Genomic DNA, 20088 nt, shown 5'->3' on the forward strand with positions numbered 1-20088 from the left:
GCGAGCATTTAACATAAGAATAGATCTGTTATTAGCTATAACTATTTTAGGATCATTAACACAATTCAAATACCTCCAGAGGATAATTTGCCCCACCCATGCTGACAACTCCAAAGGAATGTTAGGAGGGCATCTGAATATTGTAACAAATTAAATATCGAGTGGACAAATGTTTCTAGGACACACTGCACTAATTGCTGTATTCAGCTGCTACCTCAAACCCAAAAATACATCAAAGCAAATCCACTGAGTTTTCAGAAAATATAAATTATCCTTTATGTTAGTTTTCACATAATATCAGGCCATGCATTTTGTTCATAATGATGTCATGCATAGTGGCAGTGACCATTTAAAATCTTCCCAGATGCATTTTGATGTATAGATTATATACACAAGTCGATTGCAAGTCACAAGTCGATTGCAAGTCCTGTAGCCTCAATCGCTCCTCATTCAAAATCGACTACTTAAAATGGTGGTGTACACTCCGCACTCTGAAGTCACAGGTGTCAAGCACATATGGAATTAAGTTCCAATCCCATGAATCATCAAGCAGATTTTCAGAGTTAAACACTGTTTTTGCCAAAGAGTTTTATATATGAGATTTAAAGAGGACACACATAGGATAGTCAGCTATAGATCTGTTCATGCCAGGCCACAAGTGGTTGAACAGTTTATTTGGCTTAATCTCCACACAGATATTAGTTAAAATGTGTGTTCAGTGCTTCAGAGACACCAGGTGGCATGATGCCAGCTTTTCCCAGCCATCCAATACACCGACACTGGCGATGGATGAGTGATTCCTTAAATAAAGTAGAACTTAATGACATATATAGAATGCATGGTAATTTATGTACTAAAAGCTTGTTTTATGTATAGTTGGTGCATATATTAATTTGATGTCTCCATTTTAAAATTAATTTTGTTTGCATTTACAGTCATGTTGAAAATGTGAACTTTATTGAAGATACACGCCCTGACGAAGGACATCCTTCCGAATGAATCAGGAAGGATTTTACAGGGACACAGCAGCTGACCAAGCATAATATTTTTTGGTTTTTTTAGATTGAATAGAATGCATGAAAGTGTGATTGCAGTACGAATTGAGCTTACTCCCCAAAGTTTTTGAAGTCCGCAATTATGGAGAGTAACTGCTTATACTGTTGTGTCATATCAAAAGATGCATTGAGATATACCCTATAAGTAATTTCACAAGCGATTTCCATGAGTATGCATATTTTCTAGAATTGCCTACTTGATCTGATAATGTGGTCCCAGAAAGTAAAACAAATAAAAAGTAACTGGAATACATACAAGAAAAATTATAACATTGTTTTTAATCACAACGTGTCTCGTACAAAATTATTCATAAAATAGATACACAATAAATCACATATAATGCCCCTAAAGGGTAGGACAGGGAAGTGTAGTGATGGGATAGTGAGGGTATCGGAATTATAACACTGGTCAGTTAGACCTGAGTACACCATAAATAATAATCTGTTAACACAATGGAAAAAGCAATTCATCAATTAATTCAACAGTCATGCCCCAAAGAAAGGTAAAATCACAAATTTTCTTGATTTGATAATCGAGAAAAAAAAATAATGTTAGGTGTGTTTTTGTTATGAGGGGCTCCTCCTTAATGCTTTTGAATAGTAACTCCATGAGCTCTCGTAATCCTTGAAAACCGGGTTTGAGCTGCCCTCGTTGGCTTTAGGTTAGAAGTCATAAGTGCTTACAAAAGGGATCTTGATCTGAGTCTTCCAAATATACATGAAAAAGAAGATTAGATAACCTATTGGTTTTTACCCATAACCTTTGATTCCAGGAGGCGGAGTCAGCATGCAAAGATTTTTTCATTCTTGAACTTCTTACAATTTGCTTTTGACAGCCAGTATTTCCTGCTGTGACTTTCTAAAGGCTAAAGATGTACTGTACTGCAGTTAAAAAATGGTGCAGAATTGCGGTTATGTTCTTCTCCCACTTGTTGTTCCCAATGGTCTTCTTCCACTTCCCTCCTCTCCACCAGCTGTTACTATACTCATAATCCTATTTGGATGCCGACCAGCAGCTCTCTTCTGATTTTTTCGCAGGGGAGGGAAATGATGACAAAGTTAAGTGTTCTTCTGGACTCACTACTGCTATCCAGGGCTGTGTCAGATGCAATAGATAAGGCAAAATGACAAGCTTCTTTCTTGCTGAGCCAATGTTGAGGTGTTGCAAATGGATCTCCATCTATAGACTGGCCACGTTCAATTGTTGATCATTTTCAGTTCCCTGTTCACCAGAGTGATCTGGTTGACAATCGAATGGTGTAAACTGATACGCTCATGAAGTATCAGGTGGGACCGGCACTCCTGGGCATTGCCCCTTATTAGCCAGTAGTACACGCCCAGCTTCTTTCACTTCCTGAAATACTCTTCTATGCTTACCGAAGATTAACTTTTGGCTAAGGTTATGCTACTGAAATAGCGTATACACAGATAGATACACAACCCTTAAAACGTTACAGGAGGCGTCGCCAGCTGCCAGGATTCTGAAATGCTGTCAGTAGTATTTGAGCCTCATCTTCAACTCCACTTCTTTAGTAGCCCCCCTGAAACAGACCGAGGATCCACCAACCAACTCTGGACTCTTTAGGAGCAAAGACCTATCACTAGCTACCGTGTTAATTTCATATCAGGTTACATTATCCTACTGCTTATGGTAAAAATTTTAAAAAAACAATAGATCAGATGTTTTCAGTCTAGCATGTTGCTTTCAGTTTTTTTTAGGCAATACTTACAAGACTTTTTAAAATTATTCCTGCGGCCTAGAAAAAAAAATATGTTTGTTTGTGCTGCCTGTCCTGCAATTTAACGGCATTTTGAATGAGAACTGCTAACCCTTGAGAGAGGAACTAATTGATTTCTATACTCTTGCAGCTGTGAGACTTTACAGCCCAGGTGTGTGTATGCGTGTGTATATATACATAAAATGATTTTCCTGTATTCTACAATTCATAAATTTCATTGTGGGTTTATTTGTTCCTTCGACAAATCTAAAAGCAGTAGCAGAACCCCCACCGCCCCCCCCCCAAAAAAAAATAAACACAACTGAAACACTCATTCCCTCTCTAAATGTGTTCCTTCATAAAAAACCTACAAAGTATTCAAGAGGTCACGTCAAGGAATGGGCCTAGTATTGGCAAGTTGTGAAAGTGGTAAGGCTGTTACTCTGCTTCCAAAAATCTTGCTATTCTCATACCAAGTACAAGAGGACAGCGTTCACCACCACTCACTCGTACATCTGGAAGAAACATGACCTGCCAAGCCGAGAGGAGGGAAAAAGTCTACCTATACTCGGTCTGTATTCTCAGCTAATAGAGCAGTCAACAGGGGCTTTCCTTTAAGAGAAGCATATTGTTCAGAGCCGTAACCCCTTACCCAAATATTCATTGATAGACATTCTGTTCCACTTTACACAGGGCCTACTCTAACATGCCTACCAGTAAGATCTCAAATGTAACAACCCTTTCTGCCCAAGTTCTCTTTTCGAGGACTAATCAGCAGAACTGCGTGTCATCAGCAAACAATCAGATCTTGATTTCTTAACCTAGACTCGACCTGCATGCGAAAAGGAAACAAAGATTTTACCAAGCACCTGTTCATAAAGCTGCACATGGAAACTGAGACTATTTATAGACACGGAGATGGGCTGACCCAGTCATTAACACACAAAGCGGTGCCAAAATTATTGTGGCAGTGAGTAGACTCCTAACTATCTACAAAATGGAACATTCTTTGCAATGCAAAGTAAATCAAATGTATTATAGAATTTGAATAGTATTTTATATTTTAAATGCAATTGTAATTGGGGTGGGCTCTCTCTCGAGGCAAGTCCTTATAGGGGGCGGGGGGGGGGGGTGTTCCCGAAATCCTCATTGAGCTCCGTCAAATCAGTTTCTTCTGCTGTTGGTCTATTTTTATCTTGGGCTGACAGTTTGCGACAGAAGTATAAATATCTGTATATGACCCTGTTCTCAGTGGTGGCCCAGTGGCAGTATAGAAAGGTGAGGGTAAGCCCGAGTACATTGTAGAGAGTTCTGGCAGGAATCTTTAGAACCTTCATTGGTGGTGCTTGGGAGGAATTCTAGTTGTTTACCAGAAGACTATTACAGTAGTCACCAGTTCACCTATTTTGGACAATTATTGTTTTTTCTGCTGCAGATGTATACTGTGGATTGCAAGAAAATGTGAATATCTGGCCTTTAGTTTCACGGCGGTCCGGGCAACATAGGGATTTGTGGATGCTGGGAAGGCAGTTTTAGAATTTTAACTCCAATCTTAAAACATTTGGAGAAAGTGGAAAATGTGAGCAATGGGCAGACACAAAATCCGTCTTAACAATAGGTTTGTTACCAAGAAACAGCTAATAGTGACTGTAGTCGAGGTCTAAAAATTAAACTAAGGGTTGGAGAATGCATGGCATTAAACTGGTAATAATGTGGATATTCTCCGAATACCAAGTAGCAAGGCCCATCGAACAGGGAGCGTGGTTACCCTATAGAAACAGCCTGCTCATACGTGCCGGGACATATTCCATACATAATCTAGGATCACGAGGACTCATTATCAGTTCACACTGCTCCATCCACATGTGGTTCTCAGAACTTAACCCTTTCAGGGATGGATAGCACAAAAATCAATGGGCATTCATTTGAGGCGCCGAGGGAGTTTCCTCGTTCTTTCACTAGAACATAAAGGAGTTCACTTGTTCGCTCGTTGGCACCACAGACGGGTGAGACCATTGTTGGCCCCACAGACGGGCGAGACCATCAACGCCTGCGATTGTCAATTGTGCAATACTGTTTTTTAGTGATTTTCTAATGGCTGAAGTTTGGGAAGTCCCTGCTATGCCGATGGGGTGTATGAGGAACATTCTGTTTTGGAGAACTCCATCCAGAAGATGACGCAACGTGTCAGTGCTTTCAATCAGACACAGTCAACTGACAGCGATTGGCCATTATATAGCCAAAGGCCGGATCCTCTTCACACACACCAACTGTGCTGGAAACAACCTTCCCCCAATACCGACAAGCGCTGCAACGCCATCCCCACGGCAGCAGGTGCACAATGCAAACGACAATATAGACTATACTTAATCAGGTACACTGGTAAGCAAGTACATTTAAGGCAAAACATGGGGGGCAGGGGACAAAACCATAACTGTGTCACATCACAATCTATTAATCACAGGTTATGCAACTATGCCAGGATAATCGGTTAACAGTCTGCATCTTGCAATTACCCAGCTCTATAATTATACGCCACAGAATTATAACCGCCCTGCAGCTCTAGCACCCAAGCATCATTATAGTAAATCACTGTGAAAACAAAGGGTTTCAAACAAGCACTGACAACTTGGGGCAGCTGGAAAAAGAAGCCCCGCAGAATTTAAAAGTTTTTTTTCACCAAGATGCAATCTCTGGGTTTTCCATGAGTAGTTAAGTCAACATGCCACTCCTTTTACTACGCCGGGCATGAGAAAGTTCTCGTTAAACTGGTACTTGATTAACCTGAACACGCCCCGGTTTCAAAAAAGGATCGCTTGATGAAGGAGGGTGACCTTTCAAGGTAAAAAGTATTTTACGGACTTCCCGTTCCCCAAGGCCTGCTTGGACCAAATCCAAAGCCAGCCCCTAAAGAGGCATTTTAGAAAGGAAAACAAATCCGGACTCCAGGCGGCACCAAAACCACGTCCCCTGCTTCCTTGTCAACACCTGATGTTTTTTCTCCCCTTGGCAGGGGAAGGAGGAGGAACGCGTTTAAAAAGCCCAGGACCACGGGCGAGGGGGCGGGGACACCAGTGTGCCGGTGCACAGCAAAATCACCATAATAATATATTTACACACATATAGATCCGTTTTACCATAAAAACAATTATACATTCAACTTTAAGAATATTGAACAACATCATGCTTTACTTTGCAGGTATCATGTACAAAACCTCGAGCAGAGGCAGTAAAAACTGCACCAAAAAAACCAATATATATATATATATATATTTTGTAACTCACCCAGAAGACGAAATTGAAGCCGAAGAGCAGGTACTTCACGCACTTGGTCCCTCCTTTAACTGCCATGATGTGCTCTGGCTGGACCTACACGGAGAGGTGAGAAAGAACGAGCCTCGCCGTGCCTCTGCGAAGAAGTGAGGGCAACCTTTCCACCGGCGCGGCTCCCTTCCCTCGGCGTCGGAGGCGCGGCACACCTTGCAAACAGAGTTGCCGTTCAGACTGCAGCCGCCGCCCTACCCTGCCCAGAGCCGCGTGATTCATGTGGGTGTGTCTGTCTTTCTCCGGCTCCGCCGCTCCCTTGCTTCCTCGTTTCGGCTGGGTTAATGAATGATTCCCTCTTTTGTTCTTCAGCCCCTCCCCCTTGCCTTCTTCACCCCCTCACCTGTGTTGATGCAGCCAAACAGGAGGAGGTATTGAACCCCGCTGGTTTGTATGGGAATGTATATTGCTGTGTTCGCAGACCTGTCTCAGCTTTGAAAAACTTGCTTCGGAAGCAACATTTCAGTAAAGGACTTCTGATGTTATGCCATTAATGCCTTTTGTAATATTTAATCCCGTTTTGCATTCTTTGAAAGCACTTTTAATAGCTGCGTTACATAAATTATTCTATAGGCTGTTGATGAAATGCATGACAACTTACATAAGCGGTTTCACTCAGTCAAACACCACGTGGATGAGCGCACCTAATAGAAGCATTACATAATTCAGCAAAATCACGAGGGAAAATAATGTGTAAAAGTGGAATTAGGTTTACAAAGTTGCAAGCTTTTCAAAACTCCAGCAAGAACCTTTTGGCTAAAACACGAACTTTCCAACTTTATTTGTTCCAATACCTAGAGAGATTGTTTACACTACAAACAAGACAGCCCTTTTGGTGTTGATGAGAACATATAGAACTTAATAAACAGTTCTGATCATAGCTTATATAAATATGAAAAGCATTGACAGAAAACTCCTACTTTTCAGAACAGTTTAATTCTTTTCCTACCTCCTCACCAATCTTGAGAAGTAATAACTCAATGACTTACTGGTAATTGCATTACTCCGAGGTTTGGTTGGCCTGGACTACCTGGGAGGGATGTAATGAATAGAAGCGAGGGAAGAAGACTTAGAGTAATGCAATTACCCTTTCTTCCCTTCATTATTATATTAAAATGTACAAAGCCAAACAAGACAACAAAAATGGTAATGCACAAACTCCTGTTTATTACATTCTAAATCACTAATCAAAGAGGTGCGAGCAAACTACCAAGTTCCTTAAAGATGTGCCTCACACAGAGTGTGAAACACCGCCTTTAGGTTTATAAAAATATATTATTATTCAAAAATATCCCTTACTCACCAACCTAGTTGTCCAACCAGAAACACCTAATGTCTCATGGGTGTGCTACAGTGCCTGCTTACAGCAGAACTAGTTTTTTTGGGGGGTGTTTCTTTACCTCAAGTGAGACGAGAGAAAGATTGTGTCCGCTCTATGGCATGCCATAGTTTTACAGTGCATAACATACGGATTTCTGAATTTCCCAATTTGAGATTTTGTTTATAGGTAGTCTCTTACTACCTGGATACTCTGGGGGCGAGGGTGGCGGGGTGGCGCGAGCCCTGCAGTCACACATCTACCAAAGTTGATCACCAATGATCAAACCTTCTGTATTTGATAAAGTGTTCCAAGTACTTCTAAAATCCTTAATGTCTGCCCATTGAAGCCTAAGGGTGGCTACCTTTAACCCCAAATGAGGCATCGTCTTGCAGAAACACCATCACATCAAGTAAATCAAAATAAGTAGGGTCCAAACCTTTATCCTGACATCCCTTACCGAAGGAACGCCAGAGCCATAAGTAAGATTTATTAGTAGATGAGCGCCTAGAAGCTTGCAGAGTCTGAGTCAAACTAGCCATCCCCACCCCCTCCCCCACCCCCTTTATGCACTTTATACACTAAGCCTAGCCTTTGAACCTCCCTGCCACTAACCACATACTGGACAGAACATCCCGCTGCAATACTGGGAATACCAGCGGAGAGGCATTCAGAGGTAACATCCACTCCTCCACTTTCTTCATCTCCATTAGAAGAGGATACCAAGATGAGTGGGGCCAAGCTGGGGCGATCAGAATTACTGACACTCACTCCTTCCACACCCTGAGAAGGAACCTGAGAATTTGTGGAAAGGGAGGGAAGGCATAAAGAAGACCCCAGGCCACCTGAATGAGAAAGCGTCCACTGCCCGAGCCAAAAACTCTTTTAACTTTGAACAGAACTTCGGCACCTTGGCATTGAGAGAGCTTGAAAAAGCTGTATCACCCGAGCTCTCCACTGGTCTGTAATGTCTACAAACATGTACTCTTCGAGACAAAAATCCACCGATGATAGAATTTCCCTGATGAAATTGTGTGCAAGAGTACCATATACCCCCTCGATGTGGATCTCAGACACCGTCAACAATCTGGACTCCACCCAATGAAATAAATTGCTCGCAATCTTTGCGAGGGAAAAAGATGTGGCCCCTGTATGTTCAAATAAGCCTTTGCTGTAACATTGTCTGTCCATCTCAGAACAACTGCCCCTTTCAGATACCAAGAGAATGCCCTCGGAGATAATCAGACTGCTTCCACTTCCCTCCAAATTATGGTCTCCTGCTATGAGATGGCGACATAAAACCCCTGATCTATTGTTCCCCCATCCATGCCCCCAAACCAACAGACTGGCATCTGTTGTAATAATTCTGAGAGTGGGAATGGAGAGAGGGATTTCTTTCAGGATATTCTCGTATTTCAGCCACCAATCCACGTCCTTCCTGACCTGAGAAGAGAGAGAATACTGAAAAGATAGAGGTTGGCAAATGGTAGGCCAATAAGCCAGGATGTGAGCCAACAGGTTGTATAAATGATAGCAGCCCAGGGAACAAGAAACACTATCACTTCCAAATCCTCCAGAACTTGCAGCCAAATAGCTGCCTACTGCATGGGCTGGGCCATCAGAGACAAATTGTGGCCTTGAATTTTGACTACTCTTACATCTGACAAGGTGACCAAATCTGTATCAAAACTAAGCATGGGCGAATTTTGCGAATCTGGCGTTCGCGAATTTTGCGAATTTGCGAACTCGCAATCCGCAAAATCCGCGAATTTTCCCGAATTTGCGGATTTTTTTTTTGTGTTCGCAAGGATTTCTGCTAGTTCGCGAGGGTTTTGGACCAGTTCGCAATTGCGAACTTACATGTCGGCTCGCAACGGTCACGATTATGTTGTTTCTACGTCTGGTTCATCATCACAGGTTCCCAGCACCCTCTGTTTCACCCCTGCCACCATCTGTTTCACCCATGCCACCCTCTGGTACATCAATGCCACCCTCTGGTTCATCATCACTGTAGATTATGGGGGGAAAAAGCAAGCACACCTGCCTGCTTCAACTGACATGAATTAATTTGGGGTTGATTTATTAATGTGTCACTGTTTTAAAATTCCAGTCTGGCACCTGCTTCCTTATCTGTAATTTGCTTTCTGTTGCAGTGCATTTTTTTTCCAGGACCTTTGTGGCCTACTTGTAGCTATTCTATGAGCCTGCTGTGAGGGTCAGAGCAGGGTCATACAATTGTTGCAACTAGCAACTGAACTCTGGAGGGGCCCTTGTCAGGAAGCACTACAGGGAATGGTTACTAATGATGAGTTTGAACTTTTGAACCTGCTGAATGCTTTCACTATTGCAAAACTCGTTTTTCTGCAGAACAGCATTACAGCAACTGTAATGCCCCAAACAAGCTTATATGAGAAAGTTGATTTCTAATCCAAAAGTTATCCAAAGAAAATCAAAAGGCCTCAAATCCAAAAAAGTGCAGGCAAATGTCAACCTGAGGAGTTATTCTGATAAAAAAATCATCATTTTCAGAAGGTCTATGCTGCTTGCTAGTAGATTTCTTGTGCAGAATTGCAATTTTTGTAATTTCGCGAGTGCGAGATTGTTGCTGCCCGCCGGACCTACATGTTCACAGTTGCGAACTTACACCGCACGCCGCAAAATTGTATCACCAAGAAAAAAAAATCCGCTGCGTGCGAATTTGCGGATTTTCGGTAAATTCGCGAGTGTTCGCGGATTGCGAATTTACCGAAAATCCGCAAAATCCGCGAGCTGAACGGATTTTCCGCCCATGCTTAATCAAAACTTGCCCCAATAAATTGACAATCTTGTTCTGGTGTAAGTTTGGGATTTTTCCAGTGATTTTGTTAAGAAAACCATGCCATTGTAAAAAGGAAAGAACCACCCCAGTGTGTTTGTGAGCCAAAAGCTTGTTGGGAGCGTGAACCACCTAATCGTCAATTAATCAATCAATCAATCAATCAATCAATCAATCAATCAATCAGTCAATCCGGGATTTGTAAAGCGCAGCTACTTACCCGCGATGGTCTCAAGGCACTGGGGGGTTGGATCCTTTGAGTGCTGGAATGTAATGAAGAGCCAGGTCTTGAGGTCCTTCCTAAACTGTGGCAGTGTAAGGGTTTGCTGGAGGTGGACGTAGTTCCAGGCCTTGGCTGTGAGGTAGGAGAAGGACTTTCCTCCCATTCTAGTCTTGTAGATATATGGGATGGCGGCCGGAGAGAGGTCAGCTGATCAGAGGAGTCTATTGGGTGCGTGGAAGGAGAGGCGGTTATTTAGGTATGCTGGTCCGAGGTTGTGGAGGGCCTTGTAAGCGTGAGTGAGGAGCTTGAAGGTTATTCTACTTTCAATGGGGTGCCAGCGGAGATCACAGAGGTGTTGGGATGAAGGAAGATTCCTTGATGGTGAGACAATGCCACGATGGGAGCCAGAACCTTTTTAAACACCCTTGGGGAGGCCTTCAGACCGGATGGTAATACTACACATTGAAAAAATGAACTTTCCCTATTGCAAATCAGAGAAAATTTTGATGAACTTTTGCTATAGGAACATGCAAGTAAGCGTCTTGAAGATCTATGGAAGTCATAAAGTTGTTGACGCTTATTAAGGGAATTATGGATTGTAAGGTGACCATCTTGAAATGCATTGTCTTGATACAAACATTCACCCTTGTTAGATGGAGAACTGGACTGAAATCTCCAAACACCTTCTGTGCCAGAAACAAAATTGAATAAGTTCCTTCTCCCCGCTCGGTCATGGGTAGTGATACTATTGCTGTCTTCATCAAAAGGGCCTGAATTCCTCCCAAAAGTATTTGTCTTCTTTCCGGTTTCTTGGGAATAGGAGTACAGATGGTGCCCCATTCAGGAGTCTGACTGGCAAATTCTGTTAGATAGCTTTTCCTGACAATATTCAAGGTCTATTAATCTTTTGCGTCCTTTACCCAAGCCTCATGAAAAAACAAAAGTCTGCCTCCCACTGAAACTGAGGCCCCAGTTCTATGATTGTCAGGACTTCTGCTTTGAGGAGCCTGTCTGCCTTTTTGTTTCCGCCAAGGAAGATGACTTCCTGGGCTGAAACTTCCTTTGCTCTGAGAATGGCATTGAATCCTTCCTGGGTGAACGACATGAAGAGGAAGGCTGATCCCAGAAACATTGAGAGAAAAGGGGCTTCCCTTTGTAAGGCATAGCATGCTTCCGATCCTTGAGTGCCTTGGTAATCATATTTTCCAACTGCTCACTGAACAGCAACTTGTCCTCAAAAGGAATCTTTAGCAGAGTAGATTTCTCTTAGTAGTCTGCCTTCCAATCCCTCATCCACAAATTCCTTCTTGCGAACTTTAGGAATCTGACTTAGTATATGGTGCACACTTATCTAAGTGAAGCACCTTGCACTAATTCAGGCAACCCTAATGGTGATTTTAGTGGTCTTAGACAACCATAGAAAGCTCTCTAAGTGGTGGCTGTGAAGAGCAGCCTTCAGGCTTATCCAAAAGGAGTGTTAAGCAGCTTGTTTTACCAGATCTAATCAAGTAGCATAGGTTAAACAAAAAAAACACACTGTGTACATATAAAAATAAGTCTTTTTAGTGCACAACACTCACTAACTCATTCGAGATAGCAACACAAATACACAACAATACTTCAATACTTCAATTATAAATAAGGTTAGTAGCATAAAATTCAATGATCTCCAGGGGGTGACCAAACCATATATTAAAAAACATGGAAAGCCAGCTGCTACCAAAGTCAGGACTTGGACCAGGAGACTTATAGGAGCTAAAGACACAAGGAACCAGCCAAGGTACAAACCCCAAGGAGGCTCTGTGCAGAGTGGAACAACAGCCGCATCTCAATAGAAGTCAACGGGAAAGTCACAGTTGCAGTTTTGAAGAAGGACCCATTCCAATGGACCCTGAAGAAACCCAGTGGAAGACAGAAGGTTGGAGAGTCATCCCACCGGTGGATACCCGGGAAGCTGGGTGCATATGTGCGAAGTGACGTCAGAAACTGCCGTAGGCCACAATGGAGGACTTCAGAAGAGATGTTTCTGCGAAGACTGAGCAGAAGTCCGGTGGAATTCAATGGTGGATTTTTGAAGAGGAGAACCTGCAAGCAGAGAGGACAGAGTCTATGCCACTCGGAAGAGACCAGGAGGCATGGGAAAGCAATGAACACCGATGTCAGACGGTTCAGGAGTGGTGACCGCGACCTTGTCGCTGCAGCTTTAAGAACCAGGTGATGCTGAGGAACACCAGGAGCCATGCTCAAGCTGTCCCACTTTGAAAATCGAAACCATGGGGTCAGTGTGCAGCGAGAGCACCAACAAGCTTTGGCAGCTGCAACAGGTGTGGAAAGCAAAGAAGGAGCAACGTTGGGACCAGCAAGGGACTCACCATGATCAGGAGAGTCAGGGCAGGCCCTGAGTAAGCAGACAAACCCATTGAAGCAGGAGAAGACCCTTGAGAGGACCCACAGGCTGAAGGCACAGGTGTCGCAAGAGGACCTTGAGCAGCTCACCAAAGATGAAGGTCCACTGTGCAGAAGGTGCAGTGAGAAATACTTTCTTGGCAGAAAGAGATGCTGGAGCTATTTGTAGCCTGAAGATCTCTGGAGTGCGGCGCCAGCAAGCCTTGGCAACAGTATGTCGGCGCTGTTTACTGTGGTTCAGTCCCAGGGGTTCAGACTAGTGATACTGGCCTCAAAATTGTAGAGAGGACGGTCAGGCCTCGAGGGAGTTGCAGAACTACCACTTGGGTTGCTTAGCCTTTTGAAGTCCGTGGGACGTCAGGAGCAGCAGACAGTTCAGCTTCGTTGCAGTGCCTGCAGATGCAGGAGAGTGACTCCTTCACTCCAAGGGAGATTACTTCAGGTGTCCTTGATGACCACAGGTCTGTTGAAGATCCTTGAAGAAGCATAGACACAGATGATGAAGAAGACTTGCAGAACAGTGAGACCAGGAGCAGCAGGAGTCTTCCTTAATGCAGTCTCGGTTCCAGGCAAAGTTCAGCGAAGTCCAAGTGTCCAGACGCTCGAAGAGTGACGTGGTGTCAGGCTTGAGTCTCGTCCCACAATGCATCTGGGCACACACCCACAGGTCAGCCCTTAAATATCCTCGGAAAGGAGTTAGGTCAACTCAGGGGTCCCTCTCAGAGGATGGGCTGAACAGAAGGGAGGATAATTACATGTCCTTTGTCCAGTTTTGCATCAGAGCGGGATCCAAGGGCTCCCTGAACTGGTTCAAATCAGAGTATGCTAGGAGGGCACCAAATTTACCCTTTACAACAGTCTGGTGGGCCTGACAAGTGCTCCCAGCCCAATACTGTATCTGGGAGGTGGTCACACCTCCCTGTGACAGGAAACCTATTGTTCTACCTTCCCCTACTAGGGAGTACTGCAGGCTTACCAAAGAATCCCCCCCCCCCCCAAGTGCATGGAATCATACCTCCAACACTGGGAACAGTGTATGGGTATGATTCCAACATGTTTGATACCAAACATGTCCAGGGTCGACACAGCCGTTATATAGTTAGACGTTGTGTAATGATGGATAGGCCCTATATGTATTAAAATGGCTGGCCACATTACAAAACCTGGAGAATCGACTCCAGGGTTTGTAGGGGTATCCTGTTCATGCAGGGACACCTACACATGTATAAGCCAGCACCCTGCCTTCAGGATTGAAAGCCCTGATTTGGGGGCAACTTATAGGTTCTAAGTGTAGTGACCTCAGATATAAGAAAACTTATATCTGTCATAAGTGTGGCTAGCACCAGCTTCCATAGGCTGCAATGGCAGGCCTGTAGTTACAGTTTGAGTGGTCGCTCATTGTTGGCACAATAAATGCTACAGAAGAGGAGGACCATTGCCGTGAGGGGAACGGCTTATTGTAACACCGGGGGTCTCACCCAAGCGCCGTGAGGTGAACGGCTTCGAGCGCCAGCACCGCAAGGGCAGGGACTTCAATCCCCAGGTGCCCCGGCGGTTGTGGAGCGTCAGTGACGCCAGCGCAGCGCCCGGAGGCTCGTGAAAAGACAGGAGCGCCCAGGACTCTCTGAGAGTGCTGCTAGAAGAGGAGGACCATTGCCGTGAGGGGAACGGCTTATTGCAACACCGGGGGTCTCACCCAAGTGCCGTGAGGTGAACGGCTTTGAGCGCCAGCACCGCAAGGGCAGGGACTTCAATCCCCAGATGCCCCGGCAGTTGTGGCGCATCAGTGACGCCAGCGCAGCGCCCAGAGGCGCATGAAAAGACAGGAGCACCTCTCGCCCCGCGAGTCGCGAGCGGGAGAAGCCCGGGACAGGGGCGGGACAGTCTGTGCAGTCCGGGCAGACCGAGGCAGGGCAGGGCCACCCCCTTAAGAAGTAAGATGTATGAACTTTTAGAATATTTTGTAAATGCAGTTTAGGTTTTGTAGTTAAAATTGGAAGTATATTGATGCCATAAAATCCTGTTCCTGTGTTTCTGCCTACTATCAGTGGTGGTCTGAAAGACATTGATATCAAAGGGGCCAGTAATTAGCTAATATTGATGGCTAAAAGCAAAGTAACCATGGACAATTATCTAGTTAAAATGGTGAGCAAAATCAACAATGATAGAAGGAAGTCACTGGGACGTGACAATTTACCAGAGATAACAACTACTGTATCTGATGTCAGTAGTGGACCGAACTTAGCCCCCCCTTCTACTACTGATGCTACCACCAATGCTCTTACAGTGGAATCCCCGGAGATAACTATGGTAGACCAGGACACACTAGATGATGACCTGCCTGATGATCTTATGGATGTTTCTATCCACTGCTCACCAGCTAAGAGAGCAATAAGGAAATGTAGGAAAACAGCGTCTAAGCGGGGAGGAACACACCTTAAGAAAAAGCCTGATACAGCTAAAAGGAGTACTCCGAGCCATAAGGGGACTATGACTACTGACATTGGCATTAACACAAACTCTGATCTCTTGGACCATATCGCTAAGTTGTTAGAGGCCAAACTAGAAGTGATTGTCAAGCCTCTAGTGGCAAAAATTGATGCCCTGACTACTGAAGTATCTAGATTGGGAGAACTTCTAAATCAGATAACCAATGGCGAGAGCCCTAAAATGAGGGAAAGGAACATTTTAACAGATAATGTTGTATAGCAGCCAATGGTGGGGGGGGGGCAAATACGGCTACAGCTAAGGAGACGAGCCAACTGGATGGCTAGTCTATACAGACCAAAGTAACCCCAGCAAGTACAGGGGGGCCTTTGACTCCAGTAAGAAAAATACAACCAACTAATCTCCCACCAGCTTGTGAACCATATGTAGTCGTACTTTCAAATGTCCCACCTTTAGACTGCATAGAGTCCAATTTCCGCCAGGAATTACACGATTCACTTAAACATAAAACTGTTTCCTGGCTGAATAAAAACTGCGGGTTCCCGATACATTATTCTGATCAGATATTGTCAACTAGACGGGTACCCTGGATTGGAAATGCCAGGAAAACTTGCGGGGGTGAATGTATTATCATTAATTTTAGACACCCCCGGCATGTTGCGACTGTGCTTCTTAGAGTGGCTTCCCTGAAGCAGGGTGAGAATAGTGTGGGTATACACCCCTTGGGATATTTTTATAGCCACTTAGTCAAGGTCCCCCAGCGTAATACTCTATCTAGGCCCCCTAACTCTTACAGGAGTCCAATCTTTGAGATCACAACACATAACAGATATCAAGCACTGAGTGTGCTGGATCAGAACGCTTGACTCACGTTGATTGGTAGTCCTGGTTTGGGGCCAACCTTAAGTTGCGAAGTAGGCAAATCAAATATGACAAATCTTGAGTCTGAGCATACACAGACAGTGGCGCCCATACTGAACCATGATGATAGGTCTATATTTGGGTCCATTCAAAAATCAGAGGAAATGGACAAGATCATTAATTGTGTTGGTGATACCTTTGGTACTCTAGAAGCGGCCAGTATATGTCGAATAGACAGAAGTGTGCTTGAGGGACCTACTATAGGAAACAACTCTCTGGAAGAAATAAGTATCCAAGCTGGCCCTTTAGCTGTTAAATCCACACAAGATATATTGCTGGATGCACCCTCACCCAGACCCAATGATAAACTATCCTTAAGATTAATATCATGGAATATAGCAGGGCTAGCTAAGAACCTTCGGGACCTTGTTTGGTGTACCTACATTGAGGACTCCACACAGGCGTGGGTACAAAACTTTTCATTGTGACGCAATTCCCTCAACAAGAGGAAGAGCGTCAGGGGGCCTGGTGATCTGGGTTAGAGTCACTTTAGAAATAGAAGTTACTTCATTGAATGTTCCTTCCCTTGATTTGCTGGGATTAAAGATGGTGAAAGGGGGAAATGAAATTATACATTTAATAAATATATATAATAGGCCACACCCAACAAATAAAGAATCTAAGGTAGTAGAACTTTTAGACTCACTTTTAGACACCTTAGGACCGAATGCCCAAGTAGTAGTAGGAGGGGATTTTTATTGTAAATATGAACCAGTGTTGGGCCTTGACAACTTACTTGAAGAACAGGACATAGCAAATGGCATTCCAAATTTGGATTCTGTTGGGTCAGTTAAATGCACTGTAGCAGCAACTCAAATTTTTCAGTTGACCGTAGGTCACGATTTAAGAACATGTAATGGCCGCCTGCAGTCTGATAGACCAGCAGCCCCAACATTCTGTAAAGGCAACTGCTAGTCACATATAGACTTCATATTGGTCTCCTTGAGCTTATGGTATTTACTCATTGATCTTAAAATAGATCTCAGGACAGAGAATGATAATTTTCCACTCCAATTATGGTTAAACCCTCAACCCTTTATATCTAAACGAGAAGAGGAGGTTGCACTAATAGTTCCCCTGGTGAACCCCAGATATCTAACAACAGACGTGCACTGAGAAGGCCCTATATCCTGGCTAAAGAAGACACAATGATAAATATTTATAATACCTTTTCTGATACTATCACATCTTGTAAGGAACCCTTATTGTGCAGCCAGGGTGTTTTAGATTTACATTATAAACTGGTTGATGCTCTAGGCCCCTTCTGAGTAAAGTTTGTAAAAGGGATAAGAATTCAAATCATTTAGAGTTGGTTAACCCTTGGTACAATAAAGAATGTCGTCTAGCAAAGTACCATCTGATCCAGGCTGTTAAAACTAAAAACTCCCATTCCATAAAAGAAAGTAGACATGCATATAATAAAATTTTGACCCAGACAAAAAAAACTTGGGATGATGCACTATGGGACGATTTACTAATAGCAGCTAAACTGAGAGATCAAGGTACCTTTTGGAGCTTAATATCAAAAGGCAACATAAAGGGTAGATTACCCAAGGATCTTTATCTAGATGAAAAAACCTGGTGTAACCATTTCGCTAAACTTTACTCAGAAGATGAAGAGGGGTCGCTCACACAAAATTTAGAGAGCAATTTAGAACGGAGCATAGTGTCATTAAGATTTAGTATAGAGGAGACTATGCAGGCACTACAGGCTATTAAAGCGGGTAAAGCTCCAGGACAGGATAGGATTCCTGGAGACCTACTAAAACATGATGTGGAAGTATGGGGTCCATACATTAACTTCTTATGTAATTCTATAGTGGCTGGAACACCAATCCCTGATAGTTGGAAAGGGGCAGAAATTGTAACGATTTTTAAAAAAGGAGATCGCTACGATCCGGGCAATTATCGCCCAATTAGTTTAATTGATCTTTTACAGAAGGTTTTTGCCAGACATATTTTAAATAGACTTATAGAATGGATGGATGGGACACAAATATTGTCTAAATACCAAGCAGGGTTCAGATCAAAAGTTAGTACGGCGGATCAAGTGTTCAGGTTCACGTGCATTTGCTGGAAGTATATCAACATAAGAAAGGGCAGTTTGTACGTGGCATTTATAGATTTGCGGGCCGCCTTCGACCTCGTCCCACGGAATCTTCTGTGGATTACATTAAGAGACTTGGGGGTCCCAGGCGAGCTACGTAATTAACGTATTCGATTACACACAGGGAATTATGCAAAAGTTTGATGGGGAAAGGGAGGTGAACTTTCGAAGCCCATACCTGTGAGCCGTGGTGTGCGCCAAGGCTGTGTGCTGGTGCCCACGCTCTTCATTGTACGTTAATGATATACATACTTATTTAAGGGATTGTAATCATGACTCCCGAGGTTAGGAGATGAGGCAATTACAGCATTGCTTTTTGCCGACAACACAATCCTCATCTCACAGACACCGAAGGGTCTTAAAAATCAAGTGAAATCATTTTATGGTTACTGCGTAAAGAAGGGGTTGGAAATAAATTCATCTAAAACAAAATATATGTCAATAAATCCCCAAAAGTCCTTTTGGAAGAACTTGGCCTTAAATAATCAAAAATTGGAATATGTGGGGAGTTTCAACTATCTAGGTATTACGTTGGATAGTAACCGTTTAAGGAAGGGACACCTGACAAAAAGTAGGTTGGCTTTTAAGCAAAACTCGATGCCCAAACTAAAAGTGCACAGAGCTAGTTATTCCAAAGCTATTACGCCGGCACTGGAACTATTCAAGACAAACGCCCAATCAGCTGCACTTTACGGTGCTGAGGTCTGGGGGCATTGCTGTAAACACAACTTTGAACGGGAAGAAAACCACTTTTTGCGCAGGTTACTAAATTTACCAACTAGAACCCCCCTACTTCCAGTATTTTTAGATTTGGATCTTAAGCGGACAGATTACCAAGCAGCTCTTAGGCCATTGCTGTATTGGGTAAGGTTATGGACAACCCCGGAGTTGTGTATCTATAAAAGTGGACTGATAGAAATTACCCAGATTGATGAGTACAAGAAAATTGCATGGTTAAAACATATTGAACTTTGGTGTACCAGGTTAGGACTGTCCCATTTTTGGGACGAACCCCAGAATATGACATTGGTGTGTAAAAAGGTTCTAAAATCTACTTATTGGTCCTATGTCAAGGACGAGCCATCCCACTGCCCATCTATTGGCACATTGACTCAGAAATTTCTGACTATAAAAGATAACGCTGCATTTGAACCATTTATGGACGAGATAAGACCACCATTAGCAAAAACCTTATATTTGCAATTTAGATATGGGGTATTACAGACTAATGCCCATACATGTAGACGGGGAGGTAAAAATGAGGATGGTATCTGTACCCTTTGCTCACTAAAGGCAAAGGAAGATGATGTCCATCTATTGTTTTTTTGTTCTGCTTATACGTTACCTAGACACCGTTGGATAAGATCCCTCTGTAAAAATATGGGTGTCAGGTCGTATAAAGAGGCAGAGCGTTTCATTAAGTCTAATACCTCACAATTGGTGGTTTTTTGCACAAGCAGGTTCTTCTAATGCTAGAGCGCATCGCCTCTCTCGGGCTATGCAGCTTTCCCTCTGCATATTCACGTCCTGATTTGCTAATACACCAGCGGCCTCCTGCCTCACCACCCCTTGCTCATCCAGCACCTACTCTTGATTATACCCCTCCGTGCACCCCCTGTAGCCCCCAGCATACCACCACCGCGATCCTCCTCAACACCAGGTCAGCGGTCGGGCATCAGCTTGAGCTATTCCACCTACTCGACTCTCGCCATCCTGACCTATTGTTTCTCACGGAAACTTGGTTCAGGGATGA

General features: G+C 43.6%; 1 protein-coding gene across 1 annotated transcript in view; it reads right to left on the reverse strand.

Moving 5' to 3' along the window:
* CD9 (CD9 molecule) overlaps positions 1-6384 on the reverse strand; it is a 198650-nt gene extending 192266 nt beyond the window's left edge. The window contains exon 1 of the mRNA XM_086921194.1: positions 6059-6384. Coding sequence (XP_086777320.1) covers positions 6059-6124 — 66 coding nt within the window. The 5' untranslated portion in view covers positions 6125-6384. The remainder of the gene's footprint in view (positions 1-6058) is intronic.
* Positions 6385-20088: the final 13704 nt, after the last annotated feature.

This window comes from Lissotriton vulgaris, chromosome 1_1, assembly GCF_964263255.1.
Source record: "Lissotriton vulgaris chromosome 1_1, aLisVul1.2, whole genome shotgun sequence".
Classification (NCBI taxonomy): domain Eukaryota; kingdom Metazoa; phylum Chordata; class Amphibia; order Caudata; family Salamandridae; genus Lissotriton; species Lissotriton vulgaris.